This window comes from Hyla sarda, chromosome 4, assembly GCF_029499605.1.
Source record: "Hyla sarda isolate aHylSar1 chromosome 4, aHylSar1.hap1, whole genome shotgun sequence".
In the NCBI taxonomy this organism is placed as follows: Eukaryota; Metazoa; Chordata; class Amphibia; order Anura; family Hylidae; genus Hyla; species Hyla sarda.
Window position 1 is genome coordinate 179,296,096 of NC_079192.1, and position 12,479 is coordinate 179,308,574.

The 12,479-nt window shown below is 39.1% G+C and overlaps 1 protein-coding gene across 2 annotated transcripts in view; it reads left to right on the plus strand.

Moving 5' to 3' along the window:
* Positions 1–12,479, plus strand: part of SCAPER (S-phase cyclin A associated protein in the ER) — a 329,263-nt gene that overhangs the window by 25,941 nt on the left and 290,843 nt on the right. For both annotated transcript variants that reach the window (XM_056572933.1, XM_056572935.1), the window contains exon 3: positions 3,944–4,011. In XM_056572933.1, coding sequence (XP_056428908.1) covers positions 3,944–4,011 — 68 coding nt within the window. The remainder of the gene's footprint in view (positions 1–3,943; positions 4,012–12,479) is intronic.

The following is a 12,479-nucleotide window of genomic DNA, read 5'->3' on the forward strand; positions in this document are numbered from 1 at the left end:
ATTGTTGTTCTGGAAACCATGATGGCAGGGACAGATTTGTCACAGAATGGTCACTAATAGTTTGGCAGACCACATTGACTTACACTGTGTTCACACTAATCATCAGAGGTTTGGAGCTTTCATTGGTAGTTCCACCAGATTTGATAGGAAGAATAGTGCAGAATGCAGCTGTTTTGTTCCTGTCAAAATGACAGACAGATGGATGGAGCTCATAACACCAGACACCAGCCACCAGACAATTCTAATTGTTACTTTCACAGGTACCCACTAAGGCTCTCCCAAGGGCATGGGCATAGCCTGTTCTTTGATTAATTCAAGGGTTGCTCCACTTCAGTGGTATACTCACTAGTTACTGGCACAAAAGCAGATTCTCCTGATGCAGATTAGCCGTAGTGCAACATGGTGGAGGTTGCTCTGGTGCAAAATACTGATGATTAACTACTCGCACACCTCCTCCATGTACCATTGTGGCTAGTCTGCATCATGTTGAACCTGCTTTTGCCAAATAAAATCCATAGTGAGTGAATGCACGACAAACAGGGATTGCATGTATCCAATATCTTTATCCACACATTCTTCAACTGTTGTACAAACAGGTATAAATGGATATAACAAAGCATAATCACCCAGTGATAAAGTAGCAAAAATCAATCTGTCACTTTTAGGATTTCACCAGCCTCTCCGAGGTCTCCTGTTCCTGGCCGTGATTCATTGCATGTCCTGCAGTCTGAAAGTCGACCTACTCAGTAGGTCCGAGTGCCGACCAGAGACAAGGTGACGTTTCAGGAGAATTAACTCCCTTTCTCAAGCCTCTCACGTGCACACCCACCACCATGATTAAATATAACATACTTCTCGCGAGAACATTAGTTCTATAACAAAGTAGAAACAAATGATATAAAACAATGGTGACTATAAAACACATTAAAAACAGTACTATGGAGATCAGAAATTTTACAAAAATACATTGATCCCATTCGGAGCTAGCATTCCCAGCCTCTGGGTCCAATATACCTCACCCTTCTGTAGTTTTTTTTAGTTAACTCTTCCTGTCCAGTACTCTCTATCTCTTCCAGTATCATCCACCTCACATCACATACCTGATGCCCATTTTCAGAAAAGTGTCTAGCCAGACTTGTTTCACCAAATTTATCTTTCTTCTCTTCATCTATTTTCTCAGTTCTTTTCTTATAATTTCTAATAGAGCTTTTATGTTCATTTAATGTAACCTTCACATTTCTAGATGTTTTCCCCACATACCCCATTCCAAAAGGGATAAAAAGTAATTTTTATTCCAGTAAAATTCAGGGGTATTTTGTTTGATGGTCACATGTCCAAGTTTGCTTTCCCGTTTTGAGTGTGAATACAACATATTTTTTGGGGAATCCACAACTTCCCATGAAACATACTTTCAGTATACTTTCAAATATTGCCTGACCATGTTTAAATGTAAAAGCAATAGAGAGAGGTGATTTATAATATTGGATCATAACATGATAATAAGGACACCTCTTCTATTTTGTGCTGTTATATCAGCCAGCACTGGAAGTGCCCTGGATCTGGGTCACATATTGATTATGGGAAATACATCTCCTTCCAAGGGGCTGTCAGTGGTCAGGTTACACGGAAAGAGAATACAAAATCAATGCACAAAATGGGATACATCTGTGAGCAATCGATATCCTTTGTACTGTACAGCCATGAATAAACCATCACATGGCCTCTGCCTGCTTGGAGCTTCTTCTTATGGGACAGGAGCATGTAGGGCCCTAGATCTTGTTATCACTGGAAAAGATTGGGTTCCTTATATTTTTTCCCAGAGTAAGTATTGTAAGCTTACCAGTTGCTGGTACACTTTACATTTTGTATGCCTCATTTACATTTGGAGGTAAGTGTGACGGCGAGCTAAAGCTAAAAAGAGAAACAAAAGAGGACTGCAAAAAGATTTTTAGTACCTAAACTAACTCTGTATGTAATAGACACAGTCAAGCCATTTCTTCCACAAAATGTAACAAAACTTCACAAAATGGCCTATATTATTATGTTGAACACATTTTGAAAGAATTTTTGTGGTATTTTTAATCAGATTTATAAAAAAAAACATTTTCTGCCTATTTTAAATAAAGAAAACGGGTTCAAACATTAGCAACAATGTTTATATGAAATATTAATACAATATTGTTATATGGAGAGTGGAAGTGAAGGCAGCTAACTAAATAGTTAAGACTAGTTTGATGTTTAACCTTATTTTGTGGAGTAAACACTTGTAAACAATGATTTGGCACAAATATACACCTATTGGTCTTACCCTTTGCTTTGTATGCATGTAGGTGCTCCATTAAAAAATGTATGTAGGTGCATCTGATTCTATACCAAATACAAATTAACCCCTAGAGGACATGCAACACACTTGTACATTGCTGCTGCATGGTCCTTAGCGTACAGTGATGTACATGTATGTCGCAATGTACAGTGTTTTATGAAGCAAGTGCAGGAGGTGCACGCGTGTCATAAGTAGCTGCCACTCACAGTAAATGGCCAACATCATCTATCAAGGTGATGTTCGTCAATAACCTCATAGGTCGGCATTTAAAAGGTTTCTGGCAGGAACGGCATCTCTAACCTAGTGATCGACACCCCCGCATCTTGACTGCAGGGTTCCGATCATTCTGTCTGGCAGTCGGAGTCTTTCTGAAGTTCCTCTTACAGGTCCTGTAACTGCTGTTAGATAGATGCAATAGATCACTGATTAAACTGAGCAATGCAATTCAATGATTGGCATCGTTTTCATTGGATTGACTGCCAGAATAAAGAGGATATGTCAGTTCTACCATAAAGTGTACTGCATATAAACAACCCCCCAAATGTAGCAGAATTGCATTTTTTTTAAATTTCCCAACAATTAGTAATATTTTAATTTTATTGTACATTTTACGGTAAAATCCAAGGTTTCATTATAAAGAACAATTGGTCCTTCAAAAGTCACACAAGAACCTCTACGTTATTTTCTAATCAAAGCTTATGCTTCACTATATAAGCAAATAAAAATGTGTTTCTACAGGTATCAAGCAAAGTTTGGTTGTCTATTTTAAGCAATTCTCCAAGTCACTATCTCTATTTAAAAAGAATCATGGAATCTTACTGTTCTCATTCTGGCCACTGACCTTAATAATAAAGTAGATATCGCTAGTTCTCCTTTCTCAGCAGTCATCACAGGCAGTATTACAATTAAGTATAACATTTAAATATGCTGTAGATACTGCAGGATCCACCATTTATGGAAGGTTCTGGTCACAGCTCCCCTTATCCCCCTCCTTGCTCACTGACCTCTGCTCAGGTCACAGAGCATGTACATGAAATTCTCCCATACAAGAGAATAGTCAGTTCCAGACTTCTGTCTTTTTCTGAATGATGAAAAGAGCAGCAGTTCAGGCAATATGGCTGTCTCCATAAAACATATACAATCGAAAATAAAAACAAATTAGAATAAGATACGGTATGTATGTCAATCTCCTTCAAGAAAGAAAATGCTGCATGTCCTAGAAGCAGCTCTGTGTTTCATTACGCATTCAAAACTTTTTGTCTGTTGCAGTAAAAATGCTCCACATTGCATCCTTCGGCAATAATAAAATGAATTCTAACTCCTTGCTGAATTTACTGTACTTTTTTCATTTAAATATAAGATGCTAAAAAAAAAAATTTCATCACTGCTCAGATTTGAAAATGCCACCTTCATGTCACAAGCAGGCAGATTTGTTAAGTTTGTCTATATGGAGAATTTTCTCCAACTACATAAACATTTTTTATTCACCTGGGAGAGCAACAAAAACACCAGGACTAAAATGTTAGAAGTTCTAAAAGCCATCCAAATTTGTGTTTCTAAATAATCTTTATTGTGCCCAGTTGGTGAAAGAAGTACCTTTATGCTTTATTTATTTTACAGGAAAAGCCAAATGGCCATGTGGAAAACTGAAGAGAGGAGCCCATGGAACGCACAAACCTCCTAAACCGGTAATTTCTTGTCATATGGATCAGTGTCAGCTCACAGCCCAGGGGTTGCATGCAGCTCTTGACTGCTCCCCTCTTCCTTCTGTTTGTGTAGTATTTTGCAGTAAATGTGCAGTTACTATCCATTGGAGGCAAGGCCACATCAGAGGTCCCCATGTGTCAAGATTGGGATTATGTGATTTTCAGATTGAAATATTGTTCATATTGTGGAAAATATATTTTTGTTTACAGCTTTACAGACTCCTTATGACTAATCACAATGGAAAACTCTGGTAACTCCAAAAATGTCTTCTCATAGTGTCCGTTTGATCACAAGTCCGTTTGGTCACAAGTCTTAGACAAGCTGCCTTCTAAGTAGAAATCACAGGGATTGATAGAGCCTGGCTGGACCAGGCTCTATCAATGGATCGCAGAGCACACAGATTAATAGAGCTCAATAGAACTCTATTCATATGTATGAGGAATCTAATGATTCCTCCTGAAAGTCCCCTAAGGGACTAATAAAGTGTAAAAAAAAAAAAATAATATATATATATATATATATATATATATATATATTGTAATATAATTTTTAAAACACACACATTTAGCCTTCCATATTAAAAGTTCAAACCACCCCCTTTTCCCATATAAAAACATATAAACATAATAAAAATAAACATATTTGGTATCGCTGCGTGCATAATTGTACGAACTATTAAAATATAACATTATATAACCCGTACCGTAAATTACAAATAATTAAAAAAAAAACACAGAATTGCATTTTTTATAATATGCCAGAAAAAAGTTAAAAGCGAAAAAAAACTAGATTATAGCGCAAACATTGAGACTTCATACAGCCCCATATGCGGGGGGGGGGGGGGGGGGGGGAAATAAAAGTTACAGGGGCAGAAAATGGCAGTTAAAAAAATTCCAAAAAGTTCAGAATATTTTTTTCATTTAATAAAACATGACCGATACTATACAAATCTGGTATTGCTGTAATCAGCACGACCTAAAGTATAAAAATAACATGTTAGCTCAACCACAAGGTAAATGGCGTAGAAAAGAAAACCACCAAATTTGCTAAATTATCTTTTTACTATTTCAATTTCACTTCACTAATATTTTTTTGTTTCGGAGCATATGTTATGGAACAATTAAAAAGGTATCATTATAGTAGGTAGTTATGGCTATTATAGGGCGAGGAGGAAAAAATGAGAGTGTAAAAGCGAAAATTGGTCCGGACAAGTGGATCGTCATGAGGGACAAGTAGATTTTGCTCCGTTTTAGTCCCGTGGACAAGTAGTTTTTTACAAAATTTAAACACCCCTGAATCATCCAGATTCTACACATATACTACATCATAGTTAGAAATAGGGCTGCAACCATTAATCGATATTATTGTTAAAAATCGATAACGGGATTCGTTGTGACACGGCTCCCATCATCAATTAACCGAGCTCTGATTTACAAATGTCATAATGCCGGAATTTTTTGGGTCTGTTCTGCACTTCTGCAGCGGCACTCTGCTCCACCCGCTCCACAGCCGGCTCTCAGCGTGGGAATATGAAGTTACAGTGCTGTGATTTCATATTCCCCACCGGAAGCTCTGATTGGTTGGCACCGATTTACCAATCCGAGCTCTTGACGTGGAATATGAAATCACCAAACAATAACTTCACATTCCACGCTTGAAGCCGGCCGGCTGGGTGGCAGAGCTCAGTACCATACGAGGTATTGTTTAGTTAGGGCATAATGCGATCTAAGAGAAGGTCCTTTTCCTTACTTTGCTGGTCCCGCATGATTATTGTTTAAGGCTCAATGCTGGGATCAGGTTAGGGCATGGAGGAGGCGTGCAGCTGAGAGCATCAGCCGGCCCTTCCGACTGTTCACTGGCTTTACAAGACAGCATGAATATAACTTCATAAACTGCGGGCAAAATAATGAAAAGGACCTTCTCTTAGATCGCATTATGCCCTAACTGATGGCGCCTACACTTCCGTACCTTGTACTGAAGGGACAGTTTCGCCTTAAATGCTAAGTCAGTGTTTCCAAACCAAGGTGCCTCTAGTTGTTGCAAAACTACAACTCCCAGCATGCCGGACAGCCAAAGGCTGTTCAGGCATGCTGGGAGTTTTAGTTTTGCAACAACTGGAGGCACCCTGGTTGGGAAACACTGTACCAATTTAAAAAAAGGCGCGTAGGGGAAACATAAAAAACCTTGTTCACTTGTTTTTAAATGCCTACTGTGCAGATTTTTTAACATAAAGCCCCCCCCCCCCCCAAATTATTTTTTTTGTCCTTTTGCCACTTTCCCTGATTCATCGATTAATTGATTAATTTATCAGCGACGAATTGATTGTACAATTAATGGTTTGTTGCAGCCAAGTTAGAACATTTAGAGACTTTCTCTTTACCTATTGTAGATATAGATATTAGGTATGATGCACCGTTGTCATAAACTCAAAATTCCAAAACAACTAAACAAAAGTCAATATAAATTTTCCAATCGCTTTAAATGGCTTTGATTTAGTGACATTCAATTCCTTCCTTGTTGTCTGTGGTAGGGTTAAATCCTGTTTAATCGGAAACGGATTGCAATGCAGGAGGTATTTGCTGTGCAGGCATAACCAGGCCCCAGCTTTACTTAGCGGTGCATTAGTGAGCTCATCACTCATTCTCGCAGCAGGAAGCTGACGCTGGGAGTTCTTGGGGTTGTTGATAGACCCATAATCTTAGGCAGAAAAGATGAATTGAAAAGAGAGGACTGTTTATGATATTCCATGGCTGCCCAAGATAAGCACGTTTATTTTACATTCATTAATCCAAAGAGGATAAATCATCACAACAGAAGTTTATTCCTCGATCTCTTTAGGAAATGTTGACTTTGTGGGATAAGAGGGGGGGTTTCATGGTAATTCTTCTCGTGAAGACAAATTGACATTTTTGTAGAAATTGAAGTGCTAGTAATGGAGCATAACCCAACCTTGGTCATATTTTACTTTATCTTGTCTTGTTTACCTGATCATGTATGCCGTGAAAGCTAATATTTGCATTTAAGCAACTATTGGGAATAACAATAAAATATAACCATCTGAGCATGTTACCCTCGATTATTCTTTATATCCTATGGCAATGGAGGTAGCAAGGGACTTGTTCTACACTCCCGGCTAAACCAAAAATTACCTTTTTTTTTTTTTTTTTTAATACAGTTATAGCAATAAATGTTGGCACATCTGAAATTTTTCAAGAAAATGAAGTATTTCTCACACATGTTTTGCTATACGCATGTTTATTCCCATTGTGTGTATTGGCACTAAACCAAAAAAAGGGAGGGAAAAAAAGCAAATTGGACATAATGTCACATCAAACTCCAAAAATGGTCTGGACAAATGTATTGGAACCCTTTCAAAATTGTGGAAAAATAAGATTGTTTCAAGCATGTGATGCTCCTTTAAACCCATCTGGGGCAAGTAACAGGTGTGGGTAATATAAAAATCACACCTGAAAGAAGATAAAAAGGAGAGAAGTTCACTTAGTCTTTGCATTGTGTGCATTTGAGAACCAAAATTGTGGAAAAATATCAACAATCTTAAGGTTACAAGTCCATCCCCAGAGATCTAGATTTGCCTTTGTCCACAGTGCGCAACATTATCAAGAGGTTTGCTACCCATGGCACTGTAGCTAATCTCCCTGGGCGTGGACGGAAAAGAAAAATTGATAAATGGTGTCAACGCAGGATAGTCCAGATGGTGGCTAAGCAGCCCCAAACAAGTTCCAAAGATATTCAAGCTGTCCTGCAGGCTCACGGAGCATCAGTGTCAGCGCAAACTATCCGTCGACTTAAATTAAATGAAATGCTATGGCAGGAGACCCAGGAGGACCCCACTGCTGACACAGAAACATAAAAAAACAAGACTACATTTTGCCAAAATGAACTTGCGTAAGCCAAAATCTTTCTAGGAAAATGTCTTGTGGACAGATGAGACCAAGATAGAGCTGTTTGGTAAAGCACATCATTCTACTGTTTACCGAAAAAGGAATGAGACCTACAAAGAAAAGAACACAGTACCTACAGTGAAGTATGTTTTTTTGCTGCCTTGAATGTGTGCAAGGCATCATGAAATCTGAGGATTACCAATGGATTTTGGGTCGCACTGTACAGCCCAGTGTCAGAAAGCTGGGTTTGCTTCTGAGATCTTGAGTTTTCCAGCAGGACAATGACCCCAAACATACATCAAAAAGCACCCAGAAATGGATGGCTACAAAGCGCTGGAGAGTTGTGAAGTGGTCAGCAATGAGTCCAGATCTAAATCCCATTGAACACCTGTGGAGAGATCTTAAAATTGCTGTTGGGAAAAGGTACCCTTCCAATAAGAGAGACCTGGAGCAGTTTGCAAAGGAAGAGTGGTCTAACGTTCCGGCTGAGAGGTGTAAGAAGCTTATTGATGGTTATAGGAAGCGACTGATTTCAGTTATTTTTTCCAAAGGGTGTGCAACCAAATATTAAGTTAAGGGTGCCAATGCTAAATGCTAAATGCCATGCTAAACATGTGTATAGCAAAACATGTGTTCCTGCAATCCTTTTCTGTGAGAAATACTTCATTTTCTAGAAAAATTTCAGGGGTGCCAACATTTACGGCCATGACTGTATAATGTTGACATTTAGCATTGGTAAGATTAGGAACTCTTATTATCCATCTTTGATATGGTTGCTTTCCAATTTACAAAGCATCAGTGGACACAGACACCTATTCAGCAAACACTATTAAAAAATAAATAAATAAAAAGTGCACACCTAGTAAAGCCTGTAATACAGTGTTAGAGTTTGGTAATAAAGATTTACTTCTTACCAAATGTGGTTGTGTGGAAAGCACAACACCTTTTAAGATATGTAGATTTAGAATGGGTCAGTTGCCTCATGGGCTCTCTGTTGCTTGTGGCCACAAGTGGGTAACAGGAACAGTGTTGCAGGAAAATCACCAGCGAAAACTGACATTCCTGTGGGCATCTCTTCCAATAGACAAGTGCAGTTCACATTTGTATAAAGAAAGATTCTTTTATTGTGACATAAAGAATATGTTTTGAATCCGGACTTGATTCTTCCTCAGGGTGAATGCCTGAAGGAAGAATCCAGTCCATTTGAAACATGTTGTATATGTCCCAATAAAAGAACCTTGCTTTATACTAATGTGACCTGTATCTCTCCTCTGGTATTTTTCTCTCTTCTTTCGAGCATTCTGTCATAACCTCATTACTGGAAAAAGAATCTCTGGACCCGTCCTGTGCAGCCAGCTATAGATCTGTCTCTGATCTCTCCTTCATCCCCAAACTCCCCAAACACTTGGTCTATTCCCGTTTATAGGGGTACTCCGCCCTAGACATCTTATCTCCTATCAAAAGAATAGGGGATAAGATGTCTGATTGCGGGGGTCAAGATCCCGGGGTTCCCCAGCAGCGGGACCCCCGCGATCAGACCTCTTATCCCCTATCCTTTGGATAGGGGATAAGATTTCTAGTTGCGGAATACCCCTTTAATCTGCTATCTCTCTGAAAACTTGCTTCTTGACCCCTTACATTCTAGTTTTTGTTCCCTTTACTCCACAGAAACGGCTCTAACCAAAGTCACTAATGGTCTTCTGCCAAATCTAATGGCAATATCTTTTCATTAATTCTCCTCGATCTGCAGCTTTTGACACTGTAGATCACCAACTCCTCCTCAGCAATCTCCGCTCCTTTGGTCATAAGGACTCTTCTCTTTCCTGGTTTTCCATCCGTCTATTATTTTCCTGCACTACTTTTTCTCCTCTTCCTCTTGCTGTCTGGGTTCCTCAGGCCTCTGTTCTGGGTCTTATCTCTCTACATAACCTCTATTGGACAAACTATCAGTAGATTTGGTTTCCAATAACATGTCTACGCTAATCACACTCAAAATACAAGTGACTGTCTCTCTGCTGTCTTAAACATCACGTCCTCCATTTATCTAAAACTAAATCTTTCTAAAACAGAACTTCATGTAGTTCCTCCATCAAACCCCACTGTCTTGCAGTTATACTAGACTCTAATTTGTCCTTTACTCCCTATATTCAGTCCCCCTTACATTCTTGTCACCTGCACCTAAAAAACATCTCCAGAATCCGCCCTTTTCTCACTGTTGAAACAGCTTACTGGGGTGTGGAAATGTAATAAAAAACTACTTGTCCACGTGACTAAAGCAGAGCAAATGTCCCTTGTCTCTCATGACGATCCACTTGTCTGGACCAATTTTCGCCTTTACACTCTCTAATTTTTTCCTCCTCGACCGATAATAGCCATAACTACCTATAATGATGCCTTTTAATTTTTCAATAACATATTCTCTGAACCAAAAATAAATAAAAATATATATATAATGGGTGAAGTAAAATTGAAATAGTAAAAGATAATTTAGCAAATTTGTGGGTTTCCTTTTCTACACCATTTACTTTTGTGGTTGAACTAATATTTTCTTTTGATACTTTAGGCCGGCAATACCAGATTTGTATAGTTTCCGTCATGTTTTACTAACTTAAAAAAAAAGAGGTTGAGGTAGAGGTTGATCCACCCCACTAGCCCATCAGGGAGCATTCACATGTTCCTTTAGACGCCGCTGTCTTCTTTGACAGCTGCATGCTGGCTATTAGCGGCGACCCCCGGCTACTGAGAACAGCCGGGGGCTGCAGGGTACGCAGTGGACAGAAGTCGGTAGCCCGCTCCATACAGACTGCTGAGCACCGCCGTGCTTGTCAGGTCCGGCCCTGCCTGCACGAAGCAGGAAAAATTCACCTGCCCGGCGCCTGGAATTGCATGTCGCGGTCGTCGGGGCGATAGGAATTCCACATCCCTGAGCTTATACTCTGATTGTTGCTCTGATTCATTCTCTTAAACTCTCCCCTCTCCAGTCCATACTAAAGACATATCTCTTCAAGCAGACATATTACATGCCCTACTACATTTCGGCAGTGTCCCCCTATGCTCTATGCACTTTAAACACTCAGATTGGCTGGTGACTGCTTTATCCACCTTTATTTAATTTAAAAGTGGTATTTCATGAAAAAAAAAAATTTCCATATCAACTGGCTCCTGAAAGTTCAACAGATTTGTAAATTACTTCTATTAAAAAAAAGTAATCCTTCCAGTACTTATCAGCTGCTGAAGTTGAGTTGTTCTTTTCTGTCTGACCACATTGCTCTCTGCTGACACCTCTGTCTCAGGAACTGTCCAGAGAGCACTGTTGTCATACAGAAAAGAACAACTCAACTTCAGCAGCTGATAAGTACTGGTAGAATTAAGATATTTTTTATAGAAGTAATTTACAAATCTGTTTAACTTTCTGGAGCCAGCTGATATGGAAAAAAAAGTTTTTTCATGGATTACCCTTTAAAGAACATGGCTGGACCATTGACTGTATAACCTTGTGAGTAAGGTCCTCACTCCTCGTATTTGAATGGTTGGTGTTTATTATTTTAGCATCAAATTTTGTCCTTATTTGTAATCTCATAATTTGTTGGTGCTATATACGTAAATATTATTTATTATTATTAGTTTGGTGATGATGAAGTAATTTGTGAGGATGATAAGAAATCTTGCCACATAGAAAAGAGTCCAAAAGCTTTTCTTTGGAGAGGCATATTGGGGGAGATTTATCAATACCTGTGTAGAGGAAAACTTGTCCTGTTGCCCATAACAACCAATCAGATTGCTTTTTTTCTGTGCCAAAGGCCTTTTTAAAATGAGAAAAGCAATCTGGTTTCTATGGGAAACTGCACCACTCTCCCTCTACACATGTTTTGATAAATGTCCCCCATCAAAGGCATATGAAAGGATTAGCAAAATTCCTCTTTTTGTGGTTAGTGATCTTATTATTTTTAACTCCACTTTAAGGGGGAGATTTATCAAAACCTGTGCAGAGGAAAACTTGCCCAGTTGCCCATAGCAACCAATCAGATTGCTTCTTTCATTTTTCACAGACCTTCATAATACTGAAAGCAGCAAGCTGATTGGTTGCTATGGGCAACTGGGCAAGTTTTCCTCTGCACAGGTTTTGATAAATCTCCCCCTAAGGGATTACAAAAATTTGCAGTCTACTTGATCTGGAAAATTATAACTTCTTCTGTTGTAGTGACTAATGGGGAACATTTTCCTGTGCAGAGGTAAAGTAGAGAAGTTGCCCATAGCAACCAATCAGATTTCAAAGGCCTCTGGAAAATGGAAGAAGCAATCTGATTGATTGCTATGGGCAACTGCACCACTTTTTCTCTGCAGAGGTTTTGATGAATCTCCCCCCAAATACCTTAGGCTAGGTGCACATTTGCACTCATATTAGGGCTGGGCGGTATGACCAAATGTGTGTATCGCAGTATTTTTTTTTACTTTTGGCGGTTCCACAGTATATAACGGTATTTCCTAGGGCCCCCCCCATATTAATTATCAGCCCACATCCCCATCGGGGTAAATACTCACATATC